The 22,875-nt window shown below is 41.7% G+C and overlaps 2 protein-coding genes across 7 annotated transcripts in view; one reads left to right on the top strand and one right to left on the bottom strand.

The window, feature by feature from the left end:
* Window positions 1-9,013, bottom strand: part of MAEA (macrophage erythroblast attacher, E3 ubiquitin ligase) — a 48,986-nt gene extending 39,973 nt beyond the window's left edge. For 2 of the 4 annotated variants that reach the window (XM_041402650.1, XM_041402655.1), the window contains exon 1: window positions 8,850-8,986. In XM_041402650.1, coding sequence (XP_041258584.1) covers window positions 8,850-8,918 — 69 coding nt within the window. In that variant the 5' untranslated portion in view covers window positions 8,919-8,986. The other 2 variants (XM_041402653.1, XM_041402654.1) reach the window with 2 other exon arrangements.
* A 481-nt stretch (window positions 9,014-9,494) lies between these two features.
* CTBP1 (C-terminal binding protein 1) overlaps window positions 9,495-22,875 on the top strand; it is a 238,276-nt gene continuing 224,895 nt past the window's right edge. The window contains exon 1 of one of the 3 annotated variants that reach the window (XM_041402644.1): window positions 9,495-9,779. The gene's annotated coding sequence lies outside the window, so the exon portion shown is untranslated. Of the gene's footprint in view, window positions 9,780-9,849; window positions 10,126-22,875 lie in introns of those variants that run through there. The other 2 variants (XM_041402642.1, XM_041402643.1) reach the window with 2 other exon arrangements.

Genomic DNA, 22,875 nt, shown 5'->3' on the forward strand with positions numbered 1-22,875 from the left:
GTCCTTCTCCCACAGCTATCCAACAAAATCCCCAGACTTCAGCATTTATCAGAGAACTAAGAGGAGGACTCAACACAGGAGAAACAGATTCATCCCAAAACAAAAAAGCTTTTTATAACAAGTGTTACATGCTGCATTTCTCCTCCTTGGGAGGTGTAGGATGTTAGGCCAAAGTCTAATGGCCACTGTGCAAAATTCCAAATACCACCTTGATGATGCTCACAAATTTTTCTAACTGGTACAGACCAATATTGAAAGACTGAATTACACATTTCTTTCATGACTGAAGTTTTGAAAAAAAGGTAAGCCTTTATTCCCCTCCAAATCTTTACCCTTACATTAAACTTTCAGCACACCAGTGCTCACTCTGATCTGGTCACACACTACAACACCAGCCAAATTCCTTCTTTACTTCTATAAATTCAATTCTAAGGAGCTCCAAATAAAAATGGAAACTAAAACACAATCACTTTCAGATCACAGGTTTATTCAAAATGTTTCTAGCACACAGTAACTGCGTGGATGAAACTAGTTCAGATGCAGCAGAAAAAAGTAAAAACCAGTTTGTATAGCTATCATTTGGTCGTTGGGAATTATAGAGTAAAAACGAGACTTCAAAAAAGACAATTGAAGGAAGAACTATTTGGTTGTAAAAGATCATTACCTATTCTCCAGACTCCTGTTAACAGGAATTTTCAAAGGCTTCTTTTCTAAAAGCTCATTTTCATAGAAAACAGTACAGACAACAGAAACAAGCATCTTTTACTCAGGTTTGCAATTCTGTAAAGAACATCCATTTTCTTTCTGTATTTGATATAAAGTAGTTAATTGGGTCTAACTGGTACAAATTCCTACAGAGGGAACTTTTAACTACGTATCCTGACTTGACAGATCTCTGTGTGCGTCCTCAGTGTTAAAGTATCTTGGGTGAACCTAACTCCTTCCCACATAAAATGTGATTTTTTAAAAAAACCATAAAAACATACATTGTGTATCTTTTCAAATTAACTCAGTCATGAGCAGGAGGGAATTAAAAATGGCTTTGTAAAATTCTTATCAAGTAAATGAAGTCACAAAATTAGAGGGAAGGAAAAAAAGAGTTTCAAGAAATAGAAAAGAGAAAGAGTCCTACCCGATTAGGTGGGGGGAACCATTACAGAGCTATGCTCTCCTTTCAAGGGTCAGAAAAATGGTGTGCTTCCTCTCCTCAACTCTGTTAGCTTATAACACCTGAAAAGCACCAGAGATTTGTATGAATCTACAGGTCTCCAAGACAATTCTGTTGAAGACTCTGAGATATAAATAAGCTTTTTTCAAATGCCCCTACATGAAATTTAGCCTGGCCAGACAGCTAGGGGAAACAGATGCAGTGATGAAATTGCCTTTCAAAAAACTAGAAGCAAAGACAACTTAGCACTTTAGGCAAGACCAAGGAAATACAGGAACATGTAAGAAAAATTAAGCATCTCCTGAAGAGTTTTAGAAAACAGTGTCAAAGAGAAAAACTAAACCCCATAAAATCACCTTCAAGCATTCAGCTGTTTTCTTGAGACTAAATTAGAACACCATGCTCACCACTCCAACAAAACAGAAAAGTAGAGGATATCTACTATATATGATGCCATAGAAAAATGAGGCAGGGTACAATAAATTACTGAAAAATTTCCCTCAAAGAAATAACAATTAAGAACTTCCATGCAGAATTACTGAAATTCTGTATTTTTATATAGTTTATTTTTTCCTCAATGATTCTTGGATTACTTCAGACCACAGTCAGCATCATTATTTGTCACTGGACTTATCCAAAATGTAAATGATATCAGCACTTCTTCAGTGAGCCCTTCTGATGAGTAGCTCTTATCAATTCCTTAAAACAGTAATAGCTTTTCCTTGTTCTAGGCAAAATCAGAAAAGGAAAATAAAACTAAAAGAGTAGTAGTATATTTGAGGAATGGATGGCTTAAAATAACATCTAAATTTAGGTTAATTAGGTAAAAGCATTAAAATAAAATCTTGAAGAGCTATAGAGCCAAACAAAGTAATTTCATGAGCCTAAAAGCAGTTGGAGGTAATTTGGATTATTAAAAAACAGTTGTTTTTAAAAACAATTTCCATGTTTTGGAAGGGCAAAGCCTAGAAGCTTGCCTTAGTTACAAACCAGTCAGTTTTACAACTCAAGAAGACAGTACTGTGTATTCCAGAGCAGATGTATCTCAAAAGAAACCATCATTATATTATTCAAAGCTGCTACTTCAATAGAGGAGAGAATGAGCAGCAAAAATTCTTGGGCTATCCATCTGCTACACACATACTTAGTCAACAGAAGCAATCACACTCCTTCAAAATATTATCCTGTCACACAAACTGCAAGTAACTTATTGCTGAATACATCAGGAACTTTTGAACAAGGCTTCCTACAAGAAAATTAAGTGCTTTACAAAGCAATTTCACAGTTACAGAAAACTGTCTTGCATCCCTATATAAGGAAGTTTACAGCCATTTTAGAGCCCTGTCTCAAACTGCCCTGAGGACATCAGAGGCCAGTCCTTTCCAAGGCACTTGTTTATAGCTGCCACCCTGGACTTCCACCTCAAAAGAAATGTCTTTCCTTTTCTTCTTCAAGTAAAAACACTGCAGTACTAACAAGAATCTAAGCATTGCATCCTGGCCAAAGCTGGGTTGCAAAGCTAAGGTCACTCAGCAGGTTTGTGTCCTGAGCAAGTCCTTGCATTTGTTTTGATCCTTCTTTCCTCTCCAAATATTTGTTCATTTTAATCACAGCACCACCTCTTTACCTCTTGAAATGAAAGAGGTCGTTGTCCTTCTGTGTGTTTGCACAGTCCAGACACCATGATACTGGCTAGAGATCCCATTTCCAATCAAATTGCTCCCAAAATAACCTATTAGAGCCAAAGTGACAGCATTTCTTGCAAGACAAGCATTATTGATTCAAATTAGCAGACCCATATCAGAATATATGAATGACCAAAGTTCTACTCAATGCATTATCTGTTTTACTTTCATTTTCACTGGTTTACAAGTCCAGTTAATCCACAGAGCCCTTAAAAAAACCTGAGGTAAATCAAAAGAAGTTGTGAAGTAGTTAAATTACTGACTATCAAAATAAAAGCATCTTTAAAACTGCTTTATTTAAATGAAATATCACATATTGTAAGTAATCAATTATTTTGGCATATTGCACATTCTGGGTTAGCAAATACTTCCCACATAGTGAATCTTCAGGCTTTAAGTTGTGGGAGGCCAAGTGTACAACTCAGGCAGTTTTTTGACTTAACAAGGACTGATGGATCCTGTCAGTGTGCCCTTACAGCAAATCTGCCAGAACAGTGCTTCCCTAAACCTGTGAGCCTGAAAGGCACACTCTTATGCTGATTATACAGGAACTATTGATTTAAAAGACAATGAGAAGAATTTGAAGATGCTTAGGGAGCACACCAAGTAAAGCATTTTCCTCCTATTACAGCATCTAGGAAATGTTGGAAGCTCATCTTTACTTATTTCCCAGCACTTGAAAAACACTCCCTATGCTAAGACTCAAATCTTGTCTTAGGTCAACATTTAAAGATCCCATTGTGCTAGCTACCATACAAACATGTTATTCCTACACCAAACATACACAAACCAAACTCACAAGATCACAGGCCACTGTCCTGTGAAAACACTACAAATCAAGCATGGTACAACTAGGAATTGCAACATCAGGTAAGTGTTCACTTTGAAGATACTAACAGGAGATCTTCTGTAAGATGTTTGAGAATACCTTTCTTCAAGTATTTTCCTACAGGCACAATGGGGTACTAATAACCAAGCAAGAGCTCTCAGTCATGACCACACTGTTACTGCCTTTCACTGTGTTTTCTTCCTTCATTAATCACTTTAAAATGTATTTTATAGTGAGTAGGCAGGGGTGGAAAAGAGACCAACAAGCCCATTTCTTCAGCTACTGTACAATGTCAAACTTCTTACAAAGTCCCAGTGTTGGCTTTCTCTTACAAGAGTGTTTTTTTTAAGAACAGAGTGTAGTGCAGGAAAACAACAGCAGTAGGAAAGATTTCACACTTGTTTGCTGACACACACACCATGTGTCAAAACAGGAAGTGCATTATTCAGCAGCACAGGAACGCTTGGCATGGACATTGAACACACTTGGTGAGTCAGAGCACCCAGGCTGAAGAAGGATTTAGTGTGAGATAAGTGTCCATGATGAGTTAGTACAGAGTTGTCACCAACATCCAGGCTTAGCTTATTTTGTCAACTTTCTGTTTGAAAAGCACTTAGATAATCCAAAAAGGGGCCTACAAGAGAGCTGGAATGGGACTTTTGACAACAGCAGGTAGTGACAGAAAAAGGGGGAATGGCTTCCAACTAAAAGAGGGCAGGTTTAGATTAGATATGAGGAAGAAATTTTTTCATTGTGAGGATGGTAAAACACTGGAACAGGCCGCCCACAAAGCTGTGGATGCCTCCTCCCTGGAAGTGTTCAAGGCCAGGCTGGATAAGCCTTTGAGTAACTCAGCCTAGTGGAAGGTGTCCCTGACCCTGGCAGGAGGGTTGGAACAAGATGAACTTCAATGTCCCTTCCAACTCAAACCATTCCACGATTCTGCCATGATACGGATTTGTATTTTCTTACATGGATGTACAGACAGTGAACTAAATGCTACAAGTTATTACTTCTGTTTTAGGTTCTGCTTGAACCACTTTCACTGAACAACTTTTGCTGCTACCTGTTCAAAGTTTTGACAAAAGTACTCTTGACTCTTAAAATTAGGTTCAAAATCAACTTAGGGTAAAGCTTATAAACATGGGAAAAAATAAAGCACTGCAACCAGTTATGCAAAAAATTTATCGTGCACTTCTTCTGCCTCACTGGGCAAAAAGTTGATTGTTCAGATGTTTGAGATTTCCATTAGTGACCTGGATGATGGATCAGAGGGCACCTCCCCAGTCTGCAGAGGACACGGAACCAGGAGGAGCTGTTAACATGCCAGGTGCTTGTGGTGCCATTCCACAGATCTCACTGGGCTGAAGAAATGGGCAAACAAGAACCTCACAAACTCAACAAAGGGGAACAAAAAGTCTTACACTTGAGAAAAAACTACCCTTTGTACCAGGACAAGTTGGAGACAACAGCCTGGGAAGCGGCTTTGCAGAACAGAGCCTGGGGTCCCGCTGGACAAATTGCCCATGACATCAATGTGCTCCTGCAGCAAAGGCTACCAACAGCACCCCAGGCTGTGCTAGGAAAAACACTGCCAGGAGGTCAAGGACAGTGATCCTTCCCCTCTACTCTAACTAGAACTTAGACCCACCCAAAGTGCCACGTCCAGTTTTGGCACCCCATCCAACAGAAACATGGACACACTGGAATGAGTAAAGAGAGATCACTACCAGACTGGAGAATCTGACATAGGAAGAAGGGCTGACAGGGCTGGGATTGCTCAACCCAGAAGAGGCCCAGAGGAAGCCTTGTCATCAAGGTGTGTGAATACCTGATGGGGACAACAAAGAACACGGAGCCAGACTCCTCTCAGCAGTGCCCCATGAAAGTACAACAGGCAATGGGCACAAACTGAAATACAGAAAATTTCCTGTCAACAAAAAGATTACATTCTTTTAGTACCACAACAGCAGTCAAACACTGGAATAGCTTTGCCAAGAGAGGCTGGAATGTCCATCTCAAGATTGAGAACAGTCTGGCCATGGTGCTGAGCAACCTGCCCCAGCTGACCCTGCTTGGAGGGCAGGCTACTGGACCAGACTGTCTGCAGAGGCCCTTTCTAACTCAGCTATTCTGTGGACTCAGGACAGAAACAACATGCACTTCATACAAACCCAGTCTCCTACATGTTTCCCAGTTACAATCCAAAAATTGCATTTCCGTTAGAAGTTCGTATCTTATTAAATCTGCTGCCAGTATTTTCCCTGACAGAGCTGCCAACAAAAGAAACCAAACAGTAGCTCTGAGAAGGCACTGACACGTCCTGTGCTTCTACAACTCTCCTGTTGCAAGTTTTTTTTAAAGCAGCAGCAGAGCAGCTAACCCAAAACAGCTTGTCAACAAACAGCCCAGAATATTTTCAAGAGTGATCATTTCTGCTTTTGGGTCTTCCATCTTCCACTTTTGGGGTCTTACCCTATACAGCTTGCTATCACTTTAACAATTATTCATACTCTAAAGATATGGATGAATTATCCAGCTTCCTGTCATCACTTGTTTATTATTTTCAGCAAAGAACTCTGATAACAATGTTTGCATTCATTCCTTTTCAAATTGTCAGCTTTCATCTTACATGCTCTCATCTGAGACTAGCAGAATTCCCCATCAGTAGGATTTAAAAAAAAAAAAAAATCACAGCAGTTTGGTAGAAGAATAGCTGACAACCTTCTTGTCCTTGACAAGGGACCGGAGGGGGTGGAGGGGAATATTCAAGAATTATTTTGTACACTTCAAGAGCTTCTCTAGATTCAGCTGAAGAACTGTATTTACTTCCCCTGAGCTGAACTGCTGAAGAAGGGCTGAAGTATTTCCACTCCAGCAGCAGGCACAATTTAGCTCTGGAGCAGGGATTTCCCTCTGCAGTTTGAAGCACTCTCACATGAAAAGAGCTCTGTGGAACACACTGTAAATGTAGAACTATTACACAACTATTATCTAGTGATGCTGGCATGAGGAAGCTAGAGGGAGGAAACAGGAAGGATATAAATACAAGTCTGCAATCTTTTATATTTTACTCACATAAGGGAAAATCACTAGAGCTCCAAGATACACATCTGAGCTACTGTGTTGGTGAATTTAAAAAAATAAAAATAAAAGTGATACACATTCATTTCACACAGCATTTGAATAAACTGGAAATAAAAATTCAGATTCTCAGTCCCACAGAAATTTGTAGGCACTGACTCCTAAGGATCAAAATGAGATTTCATATCAACTTGCTTTAGTAGACTTTAGCCTTAGTGTTCATTTCTCTGCGCTGCTTTTTCACCTTCACCAGTAAAATGTTTTGATATATGACTCACAGCTAAGAACATTTCAGAGGACACATTCAAAAGATTTGAGCAGACACTGTTCTGGCAGGTTTTTTTAAACAATGAAAAATGTTACTAAAGATTACAGGAACAACCCAGAGGTTGAATGGCTGCTGGGAAGAGTCAATAAACATCACCTTTGCTTGGAAATTAAGAGTTTCAGTGCAAGGGTGTCTCACCCTCTTACTTGCTAACTTTACAAACAACATTCCATTCTGTTATGTATATTTTTGTTGAGATATTTTAGGGGTAAAGAATGCTTGTGAAAATAAAAGAATTAGTCCAAAATATTCTCTACCTTTTAAATGGCTGGCATCTTGACAATTCATCTTAAGTCATAAGTACCAAAACAAAAAACTCACTGATCCTCACTGCCAGTAATTTTTCAGGAAAGCAGCAACCAAAGCTGTGGTAACAGCTGGAATACACCTAAAACGCAGTCTTAAAATGATGTTCTTAACATTAAATGCCTTCACATTGTTCTGGCTATAGAAAGTGCCAGAGAGCTCTTTACAGCTATTCTAAAATTTAAGCCTGATGCTGTCAGGTTCAAAGTACTTCTGGGCGACAGAAAGGAGCCTTCACATGTCAAAGGGGAATCAACACTTTGTCCTTCTGCTTCTCAGACCCGAGCAGAATGGAGCTGGTGGAGGAGGACATGCACAAGAAGAAGATGGCCAGAGAACCTGCAGAACCAACACTGTAAAGAGCACACAATGCTCGGCGTGTGAAGGACAGCATGATCTCAGCACAACAAAGTTGACTTTGCATAAACATCTCCTATAGACGGCAAAGTGTGGACACGCTGACACCAGAGACGTTTAAATAAGCATTTCGCAATAGAGATCCTTCTCCCAGGTCCCTTCCACAGCTGCTGCTATTTATGTGGTAAACCTCGTGTATATACAACACGAGACTTCAAACAAAGGTTCCCGTCGATTCCTAGGAGCATCATCCTTGCAGTTCAACAGTTCTCGGAGGCACTGAGCGTTAAGGTCATCGCCGAGTCCTTCACCTGCCTCACAACACCTGGTCAAAGCCCAAGACCACCTATGCAGCCCTGGGAGACCTCCATCCTGCAGGCAGACCCAGCATCTCAGGGAACAGCTTTTACCACACTGCATTTTGCTTATTCGCCTCCACAGCCCTCCAGTACGTCTGTCCCTCTTTATATTTTAAGCTCATCTCCATCTTCGGGGGACCAAGCAGCCAGGGAACCATATTACACTGCCACCTCCACTCCCTCCCCTTTAACACGTCTCCTAACAACGCCACGTAGATCCAGATAATCATCTGGGATGAGCACTTCAGGCAGCCCTCGGTGTTCCTGAGGGAGTACATTCCACTCACACGCCCCAACCCCTCTCCCCCAGCCCGGCTCCGTCCGAGCCCACTCCCCCCTCACAGCACCCCGCGAGCACAAGGACCTCACTTCTCTCCCAGCTCCTTTCCAGCTCTTTTTGTGTCCCCAGCGTGGCCCGGGGGCCTCCCCCGTCCCCTCAGGGCACGGAGACACCAGGGCAGAGCCGCATATTCCAGGCACGTCCCTCTCCCTCCGCGGAGGGGGATGGGAAGAGCAGCAGCGGAGCGGCACCGGCCAAGACGTCAAGCGGAGGAAAAACGAGGACAGGCGGGAACTACGCGATAGGAATCGCTCCCAACCTCCATCCCACAGCCCCGGGGCTCCCGAGGCGGGGAGAACGGGGGGGAGAAGGGGCTTCCCCTCAGCGCTGCTCGGGCGGGACGCTGAGGGCGTTAACGCGCTCCCCCCGCGCCGGGGGCGGCCCGGCACCCACCTTGAGAGTGGGGTACTCCTGCACCTTCAGAGTCATTGAGAGCTGAGCGGCTGATTCCTGCACCGCCATCTTGGATCGGGCACCGGCCTCCCCCCTCCCTCCTTTCCCTCCCGCCCTCCTTCCCAGCGCGTCCCGGCGGGAGCTACCTACGGCGCGCGCGGCATGCCGGGAAACAGCGCGCGCCCCGCCCCGGCCCTCATGGACACGGGCCGAACCAACGCCGCGCGCTTCCCCCACCCCGCGCCGCCGCGGCTTGGTACGCTCCGCGGGGGCGGTGACGGAGGGAGAGCGACGGCGCGCCGGCCAATGAGCGGCTCCCTTCCACACGTTCCCCCGCCGTGAGTGTTGGCGCCGCCCCAGGGCTCGGGGAGCCGCGCCTGAATGGGCAGCGGTGTGGGAATGGGCGGGGCCGCGTGGATGCGCGGACAAATCAAATGGGATTACGGCATCGGGATAGGCGGGATTTGGGGGGGTTACGGACACCCAGCCACTCAGTGGCGGCAGAGAGCGATTTCCTGCGGCCCAATCAGAACATGCTCTGGGGCTCAGTGGGCGGGGCCTAAAAGTAAATTTTGCTGGTGACTTCAAACGGCCGTTTTAACACCCCCGAGGTGTCCGGGAAGGGGAGGGGCGGGGCGCGGGGCGGGACGCGTTGTGATCGACAGCGCTGCTAGCCAATGGCGTAGCCTCTCAGGTTGACCGGCAGGCTGCTGAACCAATGGGCGGTGCGTCTGAAGCGGGCGGGCGGAGCGGCGGGCGGCGTGTGGCTGTGTGTACATCGGGAGGGGCGGGGCCGCCCCCGTGAGTTCCGCGGGGCGGAGGGAGCGAGTGGGAGCCAGTGAGGCGGAGACGGCGGGAAGAGGTTTAAATAGCGGAGACGGCGGCAGCCCCCCTGCCCTCGGCTCCCCGGGCCGGCGCCGAGTTTCTCCGGTGAGCGGAGGCGTGGGGCGGGCGCAGCTCCCGCCGCAGCCGGGCAGGTCCCGCCCGCCCCGCGGGGGACGGGGTGGGGAGGGGGGGCGGCTCCGATCGGCGGTCCCCTCATGGGCGCCGCTGCCCTCGCAGCCGCGCCGGGGAGCGGAGCCGGCGCCGCCGGGCGCTACAGGTGCGGGGCTGGGGCTGCCCCGGCCGGCGCGGGGTCCGGCTCCCGGCGGGATCCCCGGCGGGCTGTGGATCTCCATGGCTGCGCTCACAGGCTTTGCGTGACCCGCTGACCTCTGGCCGGTCCCTGTAAGGTGACAAGCAGCGGTTTAAGCGAGCAGTAATTCCTCTGCCGTGAGTACGTGAGTGTTTCCATTAAAAAAAAAAAAACCCAAAAAACAAACAAACAACAGAACAACAGAAAGGGACGCGAGCCTGCAGAGTTTGTACTTGTGTGTGCGAGGGAATAAAGCCGCTCTTGGAGTGTCAGTGCCGGTATAAAAGCCGCGTTCCGGGTGGAGGGCAGTGCCTGGGTGCTCGCTGTGACCGGGGCACCTCAGACACCGGGACTCGCCTTTGTCACAGCAGGTTAGCAGCGCAAGGGACATGTGCCCACAGCACCTGCAGGAAATGCAAACTTCACTCTCTTGCTGAAGTCGATGTCAAAACTTTCGTTTCTTGACGCACTGGCAGCAAATGCGCTTCAAGCAGTGTGCTGCTTGAGTTTGAAGCTTTGAAGAGACCCCAAAACCCGTATCTACCAATAACTGTGGTGGTTTCTTTGCTCTCTGAACATTGTGGCTATGTTTTTACTGGTCTGCAGAAGGCTGGGGGAAAATAAACACCAATACTTCCAGGAGGAGCAAGCACATTTAACTTTCATGGTTTGAAAGTGCAAGTATATTTCTGAGAATATCTGGTGGCGTTATTTCTGATGTGCATAGACCTCATTGCACTGAAAGTATCTGTCCACCACAAAGGGATGGGGATAAATAAAAGGGAATGTGGGAAGTCATGTAGTTGAGTATTAGATTCTCTTTGGCTCTCGACTCTTTTTACTGATATTTACTCACAGCTGCCCTCGCATTCAGTCTTGTGCTGGCCATAACCAGCAAATGTATGCCTAGACATAATTTACCAAGCCCACACCAGGTGCAGAGCCTTTGGTTGAGAAGTGTGTTAGTAAAAACTTTTGTGTTGTTACACCTGGGATTAGCATTCGTGTCTAGACACGATCTTGGGACCAGATCCTGCAAGAGGATTTTTATAGGGGGGATTTTGACTCCATTAAGATTTTGTGCTGGGAATGGTTCACCCTGAGCTGCTTGGGTGGAGGATTGAAAACTTTGCTCAATTGTTGCTGTATTTACAAACATAATTATGTGGCATTGTAAAATATTCCTGTTCTTCCTGCCTGTCTTAAGTATCCTGTAAGCTAATATTTAGAAGGAAATTTGCTCTTCAGTATTCCCCATGATTAATGGCACTGAGCAGCTTGAACCTGGCATACCTTAACTCTGTGATGCTTATAGGGATTGAAGAAGTGTGACTTGCTGCGTAATTGATCAAGTTGTGTATTTGCCCACGTATTTGCAACAGGTTTTGTTCATATGTAATCTCTTAATGGTCCTTTCTGATAATACAGTAGCTAGTTTAATGTAGCACAGATACTCTGTGGATCCAGGTGATGTGCTCAGACTGTATCTGTCTTTAAGATGGAGGGTTATGGTGAAGCTTTGTCAGACGATAGTAGCCAGAGCTAGAGGGGTTGCTTGATGGAACAGATGGCCAAGCAACCATCATGTCAGAGAAAACAGCATGCATTCGTGTATTCTTAGTTTAACACAAGAGGGAGCATGTCTAATCTTTAACCTTTAAATATTGCAACTTCAGGGAGAAAGCTTGAAGTGTTGAGTGTCAACTAATTTATGTTCAAGGCTCCATGTGCAAATATTGATACAACCTATGCATATTGCTGGCATGTTTTCAGCTTTGGGCTGCAGCTGTTGATTTATAGTGTAAATGTTGGCATGATAAATGTGGGCATGAGAACTAAGCTAATGATCTTTTGATGTTTTTAAAATGCATAGTTTCCTGCTAAATTAAACAAAATATTTATGGCTGTTGTTATTCCTGGGTATGGTCATTAATGTATTAAGGTTGTATTTTTTTTCTTAAATATTAGGTTAATATATGTCTTCTGCTTAACCTACCATACAAACTTATAAAGCCGAGTCTTAATTTAATTAAATTTAGTTTAATTGCCTATATACCTTTGCTTTTAGAGTTCTTATAAATCCTACTACTTTATTCTTCAATAGGAAGTATGAAGTTAGATCTACTAAGAAGCTTTGTACTGTATCTTCTTTATTTTTTCCTTGTCCCCTGGTGTCATAAGATGAAGATGAAAAATCAGCTTCCATTTTGTATTTCTTGCTATTGTCCAGTTGAATCATAATGTGTTAATGTTTGTCCTCGTTCAGTGCCTTGTTAATGTGAATTAGCAATTAGTTTAACTTCAGCAGTGTGCAGAGAATACTCCAGACCTTTAGGAGAACTTCACTCATTTGTTTCCAGTAGCCTTCCACTTTGCTCCAGATTAATGATCAGAGAAAAACATCTGCCTACCATTAAACACTGCATGCAAATGATGTATCTTTCAGGAACATAAACACTCTGTGTGTTATTTGGTGGAGCAGAGCAGCAACCTCAGTGCTCTGCTTTCATATGCTGAAGTTTTCTTCAAAAAAAAAAAAAAATTGAGATTTTACCACGCTTGCTTCTCTTTGCTCTCCGTGGTCATTATATCCCCAGTGCCAGGTGGCAGAAGTGGGTGTGGGTGTGTGTCACCATCATCTTGTGTTTGCAGACCAGACTGGCCTGAGGCAGGAATGTGAAGGCCTGTGCTGGTTCAGGTGGGAAGGAGCACAGATTGTCCTGCTGTTCAATAGAGTTCTCTTCCTCCAGCAGGTGGATGTGGTGGTTTTGTCCATTAGCATGGATTCTCCGTGTTTCTTGGCTATTCTGTATCAGTCAAGACTTTGGTTTTCTTGCCCAGCAGGCTTAGGCTGCTGCACAGTCTTTACAATAAATGTGTATTTTTACTTTAAAAGAAAGTAGTAATGTGACTGTATAGTTCATGGTTTGGACGATTTTTTCTTCATTTTGTTATTGTAACTTTAAACATGACTGAAAAGTGTTAGTGTATATGGCTTGTGTAGAAAGTTTTATTTCTGTATCTGAGAGGAAATTGCCAAGAGTAAATGCCCAACAAACAAACAAACAAAAGGAAAAGCCCTCACCACCAAACCCCTGCAATTAACATTTGGGCTGCAGCTGTTGATTTATAGTGTAAATGTTGGCATGATAAATGTGGGCATGAGAACTAAGCTAATGATCTTTTGATGTTTTTAAAATGCATAGTTTCCTGCTAAATTAAACAAAATATTTATGGCTGTTGTTATTCCTGGGTATGGTCATTAATGTATTAAGGTTGTATTTTTTTTCTTAAATATTAGGTTAATATATGTCTTCTGCTTAACCTACCATACAAACTTATAAAGCCGAGTCTTAATTTAATTAAATTTAGTTTAATTGCCTATATACCTTTGCTTTTAGAGTTCTTATAAATCCTACTACTTTATTCTTCAATAGGAAGTATGAAGTTAGATCTAGAAGCTTTGTACTGTATCTGCTTTATTTTTTCCTTGTCCCCTGGTGTCATAAGATGAAGATGAAAAATCAGCTTCCATTTTGTATTTCTTGCTATTGTCCAGTTGAATCATAATGTGTTAATGTTTGTCCTCGTTCAGTGCCTTGTTAATGTGAATTAGCAATTAGTTTAACTTCAGCAGTGTGCAGAGAATACTCCAGACCTTTAGGAGAACTTCACTCATTTGTTTCCAGTAGCCTTCCACTTTGCTCCAGATTAATGATCAGAGAAAAACATCTGCCTACCATTAAACACTGCATGCAAATGATGTATCTTTCAGGAACATAAACACTCTGTGTGTTATTTGGTGGAGCAGAGCAGCAACCTCAGTGCTCTGCTTTCATATGCTGAAGTTTTCTTCAAAAAAAAAAAATTGAGATTTTACCACGCTTGCTTCTCTTTGCTCTCCGTGGTCATTATATCCCCAGTGCCAGGTGGCAGAAGTGGGGGTGTGTGTGTCACCATCATTTCTTGTGTTTGCAGACCAGACTGGCCTGAGGCAGGAATGTGAAGGCCTGTGCTGGTTCAGGTGGGAAGGAGCACAGATTGTCCTGCTGTTCAATAGAGTTCTCTTCCTCCAGCAGGTGGATGTGGTGGTTTTGTCCATTATCATGTATTCTCCGTGTTTCTTGGCTATTCTGTATCAGTCAAGACTTTGGTTTTCTTGCCCAGCAGGCTTAGGCTGCTGCACAGTCTTTACAATAAATGTGTATTTTTACTTTAAAAGAAAGTAGTAATGTGACTGTATAGTTCATGGTTTGGACGATTTTTTCTTCATTTTGTTATTGTAACTTTAAACATGACTGAAAAGTGTTAGTGTATATGGCTTGTGTAGAAAGTTTTATTTCTGTATTTGAGAGGAAATTGTCAAGAGTAAATACCCAACAAACAAACAAACAAAAGGAAAAGCCCTCACCACCAAACCCCTGCAATTAACAACAGCAGCAGCAATGGCCCTGATGTGCCACAGTTTGGAGTGTAGTTGTAAAGTACTAAATACAGATCAAACACTTTGTTTCCTTATTTTAACTTGATTATAAGGACCCTTTCCTTATCCGGGGAAAATGCAGACGCCCTCAGCAGTTTGGGTTACTAAGTTACCATAATGAATTGGGGTTGAGACCTCAGTAGAGGCTGTGCTGGATCGTCTGTGGGAACATGTTCATATCTCTGGTACCAATCTGGCACCTTTCAGGCAAAGTGCGTGTAGAACTTGCTTAGAAATTATCCCATGTTTATGTGAACTGGGTTTCGATATTAAGGTATGTTTTATATTGCTTTTATTAAAAAAAAAAAGAAGCAAAAAGGAGGGGGCATTCACAATGTAGGTCAAATTCTTGTGAAACCTCTTTAAAAAAAAGACTTGTATTTGCATAAAAAAAGGCATGTGGGACTGCCTGAGAAGTGCACAGACTCCTGTAACTTTCTGAATTATCAAAATGGGTGATTTAAAATGCAAAGGGAAGGGGGTTTACCTGCAATATTTTTGTCCATAAGCATTTTTCTTTTTTTTTTTTTTTCCTTTCTGAATTACAGCCCCCTGAAAATAGGGGGGTTTAGAAAGAAAGTGCTGACACAGCCTTGACTACAGAGCAGTGCCCTGCTTGCTGCTGCAATAATTGTCCAGGCAGTGTTTTCTGCTTCCCTGCCATTTTGCTTTTACATTCCTCCAACCCATTCCATTTTTAACTTTCCCAAAGTTTGGTATTATTGCGAGCCCCCGGCGTGTGTGCAGCCGCCGGAGGAGCGAGGTTGGCAGAGTAGCATGGACTTGTTAATCTCAGCCTGATCTTGTCAGCAACAGCAGAGCCGAGAGAGAGAGGGAGAGAGAGAGAACTCCGGCTGGGGCAGCGCTCCAAAGGTTCGTCTCTTATTTTTTTATTTTTTTTTTTTATCCCTAAATCGCGTCTCCGCGGGCAAGCGCGGGGTGTGCGGAGCGCGGGGGCTCCGCGGCGGGGCCGTGAGCGCGTTCGGCCGCGGTGTTTGTGTGCCGGGGTCGCCGCTCTGTCTGTCTGTCTGTCTGTCTGTGTGTGTGTGTGCTACGGCCGAGGAGACGCCGAAGGAGAAGAAACCCTGTTGGTTCTCCATGCAAATGACCGCTTTGGTTGTAACAAAAGCCTTGATGTTGGGCTTGGAAAAATGATCTGACAGTGTAACAACCCCAGGCCACTTTCGCCATGTTTTTGTTTATTCATGTTTCATTCCGTTTTCCGTAGCTATCTCGCAGATGTTTCTAATTTCACTGTTTGTTGTTGGTTTGTTTTTTTTTTTTTTTTCCTTCTCTCTCTTTCTTTTTTACACCGTCGAGCCTTTTCGGAGTTAGCAAGAAAACGTGTGAAAGAATGTTAACAAAACAGAGAGGTGTTGCAGATGTTTATACTTTAGTTCTTGCGTTGCGCCTGGCGATTCTGGCAGAGGGATTCGGTGCATATGAAGGAACGTAAGAAGCATCTGTTTTACCTACCGAGCTTGTGGTTTCGAAATGTGCCCATTGTAACTTGAATATTTACATAAACAGATGAAGTGAGCACGTTCCCGGTGCAGTGTGGCAGCTCGAGATTCTCATTTGTTTGCTACTGTTTTTGAAGGGGGGAGGAAGGTGGGGGAATCCAAAAGAGCAAGGAAAGGAATATCTGTGACACAACATGTATGCTCCTAGATAAACTCCTGCCATCTCGGAGTGCCTTTAAATATTTGAACAGCTTCCGTTAAGTCAAATAAAATTGGTTACCATGAGAAACAAAAAAGTCTAATAGAATAGTTGAGCACACTAATGAAAATCTGAATGTAACATTGTTTCAGAATCATTCAAAGAACTGGATTAGACAGAAAACCTTGTCAATAACGTAACATTTAAACGTTTTATGCTTCTGAGATCCTGGAAAACAGCAGTACACAGTACAGAAATAGCAGAGGTGGATAGTATGCTATCTTACAGTCGCATAAATTGAAACGTAATCACCTGCTAACGATATTAAAATCAGTCTGGTTGTAGAATTTTATGCTTGATGAATGTATTGAGGCATGCACAAATAAAATCTGAGATCTTAAAGGACAATGATTCAATGTCCGGAGCCAGTGGTTAAATCAGATGTGGTAACTATGGTGAGAGGTAAAGTTACTTAGCTTCCCACAGACCATGCATATGTGGATTTCTTTTCGTATAATGGAGATTAAGGAGAAAAGGATTAGAAAATCTAAAGAGAAATTTTGAGTAGGAGACCTGTAGCCTTGCTATGGGAATTAACACTGTGGAGGCTTTTAAGAGAGAGGCAGGGTGGAAGTAAACACTCTCTTGTAATATATATTGATGATAATTCTAGAAAGGAGTCTTTCTGGTTGGGAGTATCAACAGCGGCTCATGCATACAGGAACAAAATCAATCCTCTGCATATTAAAATAATCCTCCTACTCCAACAAAACAAAAGCAGAACCCTGCATAGATTTTCACATTATAAAGTGGCAGCACAAAATCAGGTAAAATCTGCTATTCTGAGTGAATGAATTTTAGGTTTTTGCAGAATGAAGCAATATTGATTTATTTGGATTGCTTCGCATTCCTATTTTTAAGCATGTCTATGATATGTGTTTAGGATTTTTTTAAACTTCAAAAATGGTGGTCATAGGAAGTAGGAAATAAAATCAGAGCTTAGTGTTCTAGCTGGTAAATATTGGGGGAGTTTGGACTCCAGCCAGGAGAGACTTGGACCACATTTCTGATTTTCCTTGAGTTGAGAGGCATCAGTGCTATCCTGAGCTTCTCAGGGAAGAATTCAGTTTATGCTGATCAGCTCCAAGGGGCATGGGAAGGATTGTCATGCCTGCACACAAAACTCTGGTGTTCTGAGAGAGCCACCAGAGATGCTAATTAGTGATTAGCAATTTGAAAGCTTAGGAAACAGAAAGGAGAGAGGTCAGGTTCAATTTCCAGCATAGAGGGACCAGTTCCCTGTAATAGTGAAAAGTTTTTACATTTACAGGGAGAGTGCAGAGCCAGCTGGGGGACATGAGGTGTGTTCAGCTTTCTAGTAATAGGTGCTGAGGTGTACTGGGGTTTGGCAATGCATTAGACACATCTTTAATAAAATACTGTAAAGTTCAGGGTTTCCCCTCCTCCCTGCCCCCACTGAGGTTGTAAAACACTTGTTTTATGAGAAGCTGGCAGGGGAACTGCTAGTTGAGCACAGCCTAGAAGCATGGTGTTATGAGTTTTAAGGTGTTTGTGGATTTGCTAGGAAATACTTTGAGCTTTTTGTGGGTCGTAATCCCAGTTTCCCTTATCAGCTGCTCTAAGAGGGTGTTATCAGGTACCTGTTCGGGACACTGGGTTCACTATCACCCTGCAACACTGCTGGTTAAACCCATGAATGAAATGTATGCTCCTGGACTTCAGGCCAAATCACTAAAAATAGGCCAAACAACAGTGAAATTCACATTTGTTACAAATTGTTTTCACAATAGGAATGGTCAACATATTTTATTGACTTTTCTGTTTGAATTGTCACTTCTTCAAAGGGATTAAACGTTCACTAATTGTATTCTCTGCTAATAAGGAGGAAGAGGAGGAAAAGTATTGAATTGCTGCTATCAGTGGACAATATCTTGCTTTTTTCTTCATGTTGGAGTTGACATTTATGGAGTGGTACATTGTTATTGCATTAATAATGGATTATTATTTCACAGGAAAATTTTTATTTATATAGAGATTACTATTTTAGATTGAAGCAGAAAGCTTCCATATCTAGAGCAAAGCTCAGATATAGCTATTGATGCGTAACAATTAATTTCCTTTTCAGTGTGTTTTGAAATTGTTTTATCATCCTCCTTTATTAGGATGTATTATATTTAAGAACAACCAACCTGATATTTCAGGCACAGGATGCTGTATAACCTAATGGATAGGAATAGTGGAATTGGAAAAAATAGTGTTTTTCTTTCTTTGCTATTGGATTAGGGCAGATCAATTCACCTTTCTGTTTCCCATCTACAAAACAGGTAATGGTAATTCCTTCAATAACTACTGATGAAATTTTGAGATGAGCAATATTTTGTCTTACAGTAGCACACATTGTGGATACTGACATATTTGCACCAAAAGTCCTAAACCATTAAAAATAATTAAAATACTAGTGATTTGATAATAAAATGTTTGGAGAAGAAAAATCAGAATTAATAAGGAGGCTTTTTCAGACACTTGTGACTAATGTGGTGTTTTGTAGGGTAGGTGAATATCAGCTGGCTGATAGAGAGTGAGAATTGACAGATTATACATGTCTAGTTTAAATCTTGAACGAAAGGCAGAACTGACAGAACCACAGGACACAGTCTCAAGGGAAATATAGGCTGGATATTAGGAAGAAGTTTTTTACAAAAAGGGTGATAAAGCTCTGGAATGGTCTGCCCAGGGAGGGTGGAGTCACCATCCCTGGATGGGTTTAAAAGAAGATTGGATGTGGCACTGGGTGCCAGGGTTTAGTTGGGGTGTTGGGGCAGGGATTGGACTCCATGATCTTGAAGGTCTCTTCCAACCTCCTCATTCTGTGAATTCTGTGAAAAGATGGGCTGTTATTTATCTAATCTGATCAGTTTAATCAACTGACAGAGAAGATAATTTACATATAAAACTTTGTGACAAAATGTAAGCCATCATAGTTTGAAGTACAAATTGCCCCTTAAGTTTCCACAGTTTCCTTCATGTGTGACCCTGCTTCAGTTATCTACTCATATCTTTATCTTTGTAGACAGCAGAGTCAGTATTTTGTTACTGAAAATGATCACTTGCTGTGGTTTGGTTTGAGGTACTGTTTATTTTTTTTTAAATAAAATTGAAATAGTCAAAACATTTTTTAAAATATACTTTTATTTTTCTGTTTAAAGGACAAAATTTTATTCTAAAAAGAGCTCTAATATTAAAATCCAATTTTTCCAACAGTATTCCCTTTGAAAGGAGTATTTTTGTTCATGTTCAGAACAAGACAATATGGCTTAGTTTGTAAAATTTGTTTATACAGTGGTATTTTCTGAGTACACAGTGCCTGGAATATGTCTTAGCACATAAAAAATAGAATAAATAAAAGCTTTTGTATCCAAACAGCTTCTGTTTATATTTCTCAATAAGAGGTGTGTGTGTGGAGAAGGATTCTTGTAGCTTTGAGAAACTGAGTGTATGCTTTGTCTTGTAAATTATGTCATTTGTTATCTTGGTAAATCTTAGAGCAGCAACTACATGACAGTTTCCTTTTAGAGCAGTAAAGATCAGGTGGTGTTTCTGTGGAAATCATTCTAACTTATGCTGTGTTCCTGAGGTATTTCTCTACCTTTCTATCCGTGCTTGGGTTTTATGGAGGGAAGTTAACCAGGGATACTGTTGTGATCTGGTAATGCCTGAGCAAACTGGAATATATTCCCAGTGTTTTGCAAGGAGATAATGATGGTTTGAAAGCTTTTGCATGCCTTGTTGTTTTTTTTTTTTTTTTTTTTTTTTTTTAGATCTTTCATAAATTCCCTGCTTTGCTTACTAATATGCCTCCAGAAAGAGCATGGTGTGACATTTTCTCATATCTTCTTTTAAACTGTAAAATGTATGTGTATCTTTTCTGGTGCTTTGTTTATGCTGTGCTGTGACAGACAAGTGGAGATAAAAAAGTGGTATACTTAAGAATACTTAGAATAATATATTCTTTAAATAACAACTTCTGAGATCCTCTCTTCTTTCATCCTTCATCTCTGCAGTGAGGGAGTGGTATCAGGGAGAAATAGTCATTCTGACTTTTTCATATCAGTGATGTGAATTTGATCTAATGCAGTTACTGTATCATTCCTCAGGCCCTCTAGTACAAATAGATACAAAAAACATCCATGATATTCATGATATTGTTCAACATGAGTTGAGAGGTAACCAGTGGAGTTCAGTCTGTGAGAAGCAAAGAGATGTGTTACATTTAAATTGTTGTGCACAGGTTGATGTGTTTCCTCAAATGTTGGCACAGAAATGAAAGAAAAGATCCTGTTTACTTTTAGGGTCAAAGTGTCTGGGAAGGATTCACTCGAGAAACAATTGCCATTTTCCATTTTACTCTATGACTGTGGGACAGGAAATGGATTTTGCAGATTGTTACCTCCTGGGAAGTCAGCTTGAAGAAAGTAAAGATTGTGGTAGAGTCATTGGACCATAAAAGTTAGCAGATAAAATCATTTAATCTGTTGGGGGATAGAGTGTATTACTTTCATCCCTATGTTGTTAGGCTGCTGAAGATATCAAAAACAGGGTGTGTTCATCCTTGTTGGAACAATTAAAAATACAACTTTTCTGATCCTTATAGACTATATCAAAATCAACACCCTTTCATCCTGGCTCTGTGTGTCAAGGTTTCTGCACTTTGTTGATATATAATTTGAATAAGACTGAATTAAATCTATGTCACATTGCTTTTAATTTGAGCATCTCTGCCCACCTAATTAAGGGAGAACTTAACCTGTGGAAATGCTAAAAGCTTGTACAGAAAGGATTGTCTGCTCCTGCGTGACTGGGGGCAGCAGTATAAACCTAGAAAGAACAAGAAGTTATCAGTAAGTGCACAAGTTGAAGGAATAGATAGTTTCAAGTTTCTAATTAGCATTGCACACCAAAGTTAGTAGATGCACAGATAAGTGTGGCAGATATTTCCAGCAGTCTTTAATGTCATTCTAAGTTTTGTATGCTTGCACTTGGTTTTGTTCTGTATTTAACTACATTTTTACCTCTGTTTTGTGTTGTTTGTTTCAGTGTTTGTAGTTGATTGATAGTGTTTTGTCTTGCAGTAATGTGTCCTAAAGACATATACATAATTTTCTTTTTCTGATTTAGAGCCCATTGGCAGTTTCTCTGCTTAGTGCTAGTTCAGATTTCTCAGAACTGCCAGTAAGATTTTATATTCCTTTAGATGTGTTTCTAGATGGAGCAATGTCAGAACTGGGTAAGGAAAGGCACAGCAGTCTGGTCTTGAGTTGGTTTGTAGAGTGTGTTTGTTCAGATCCCTTTTGGGAGAGAGGGACAGTCTATTAGCAAGCCTGAAGATGTAAGTGGGTGCTTTCTGTAGAGGTCTAGAGGATAAAATGCTAAACTGACCCTTCTGACATATGGGCAGCATGTTCTAATGAGAATTATGAGTGCAGTCTGGGAAGTTCCTCAGTGTGTTTATGATTGCTTCTGCCTCAATAAACAACTCCTTGCCAGCTCTTTTCTATCCCGGTGCTTTGATTTTGTGGGCAATTTCCGTCTGCATAATATCGATGAGTCAGAGTATTGTCAGCTGGAGTACCTCAAATTATATGAAAGGACATAGAGTACAAAATATTGTCCAGTGTTTTGAGAAGAGATGATGACATTCTGACAATTGGAAGGTAAGGCTGAAATGTGCAGGGCACCATGCTATGCATTTCTGATGTATTTTTTGGGAGCAATATCCTCAGCTGGACTGGAGTAATTTTTGGGAAGTCACTTCCCTGGTTGACAGCCATTTCCACAATTCTATTTACAGGGAATTCTGACAATGTCATAATTGGAAATTAATGCTTGATAAGAAGTGATCTGCACCTGGAACAGTAACTTTTTTAATACCTCGTGTCAATTTTCCAATTCTTCCTTAAAGTTAGAGTACTTCTCCTTCATGATATATTTAATAGCTTTGTGTTATGAAAAGTCAGGGCTTTTGTGCAGAGTCTCAGCTGTTACTTTCAGCTTGAGATGACTTTGTATCCTGAAAGGTGTTGTCTTAATGTCATCATTTGGCTTTAAATTGTAATTACTGAAACACATTGCCATTTACCATCCAGGAGTTGCACTTTGATGATCTTTGTGGGTCTCTTCCATCTCAGGATATTGAATAATTCTGTGATCTTTCTTATCACGAAGGTTCACAATGGGCTTTTTTTAGGGGTGCAGGCAGGAATTTCTAAGAGTGCGATCACTTTAGTTTCAGTCTTCTTTCCTAAATTTGTAATTGGTGTAAAATTTGTCGCAGTTTGCAGTGACCAAGTTTGTATTGTTCTGGAAGAAATTTGTGTGTGTTGCAGTCCAGGAAACCAGTGTATACCTGAAGCTGCTCTGAAGGCTTTCTATGCACCCATGGTTATTTATTGTAAGTATAGAAATTCTTTTATGTTAGTAGGCTGTTACCCAATGCTAACTAAAAATGATAGTCACTGTTGTTGCAAATAGTAACCATTGACTGTGCAGTAAAAACATCTGAAAAAGCCTATTTACTGCAAAATGGCTAAAAAATATGCAGTGTGGATATGAATTTGCCCTATCATCCTGAGAAGTTTGCCTACAGTAAGGAACCTATCTGGTGTTTTTCTCTTAAGTTAGCTTTTTTTGTTATTATCAGTCTTTGCATGTGTTTTAGAGCCTTGAAA

This window comes from Onychostruthus taczanowskii, unplaced genomic scaffold (assembly GCF_017590055.1).
Source record: "Onychostruthus taczanowskii isolate IOZ18803 unplaced genomic scaffold, ASM1759005v1 scaffold2, whole genome shotgun sequence".
Lineage (NCBI taxonomy): Eukaryota > Metazoa > Chordata > Aves > Passeriformes > Passeridae > Onychostruthus > Onychostruthus taczanowskii.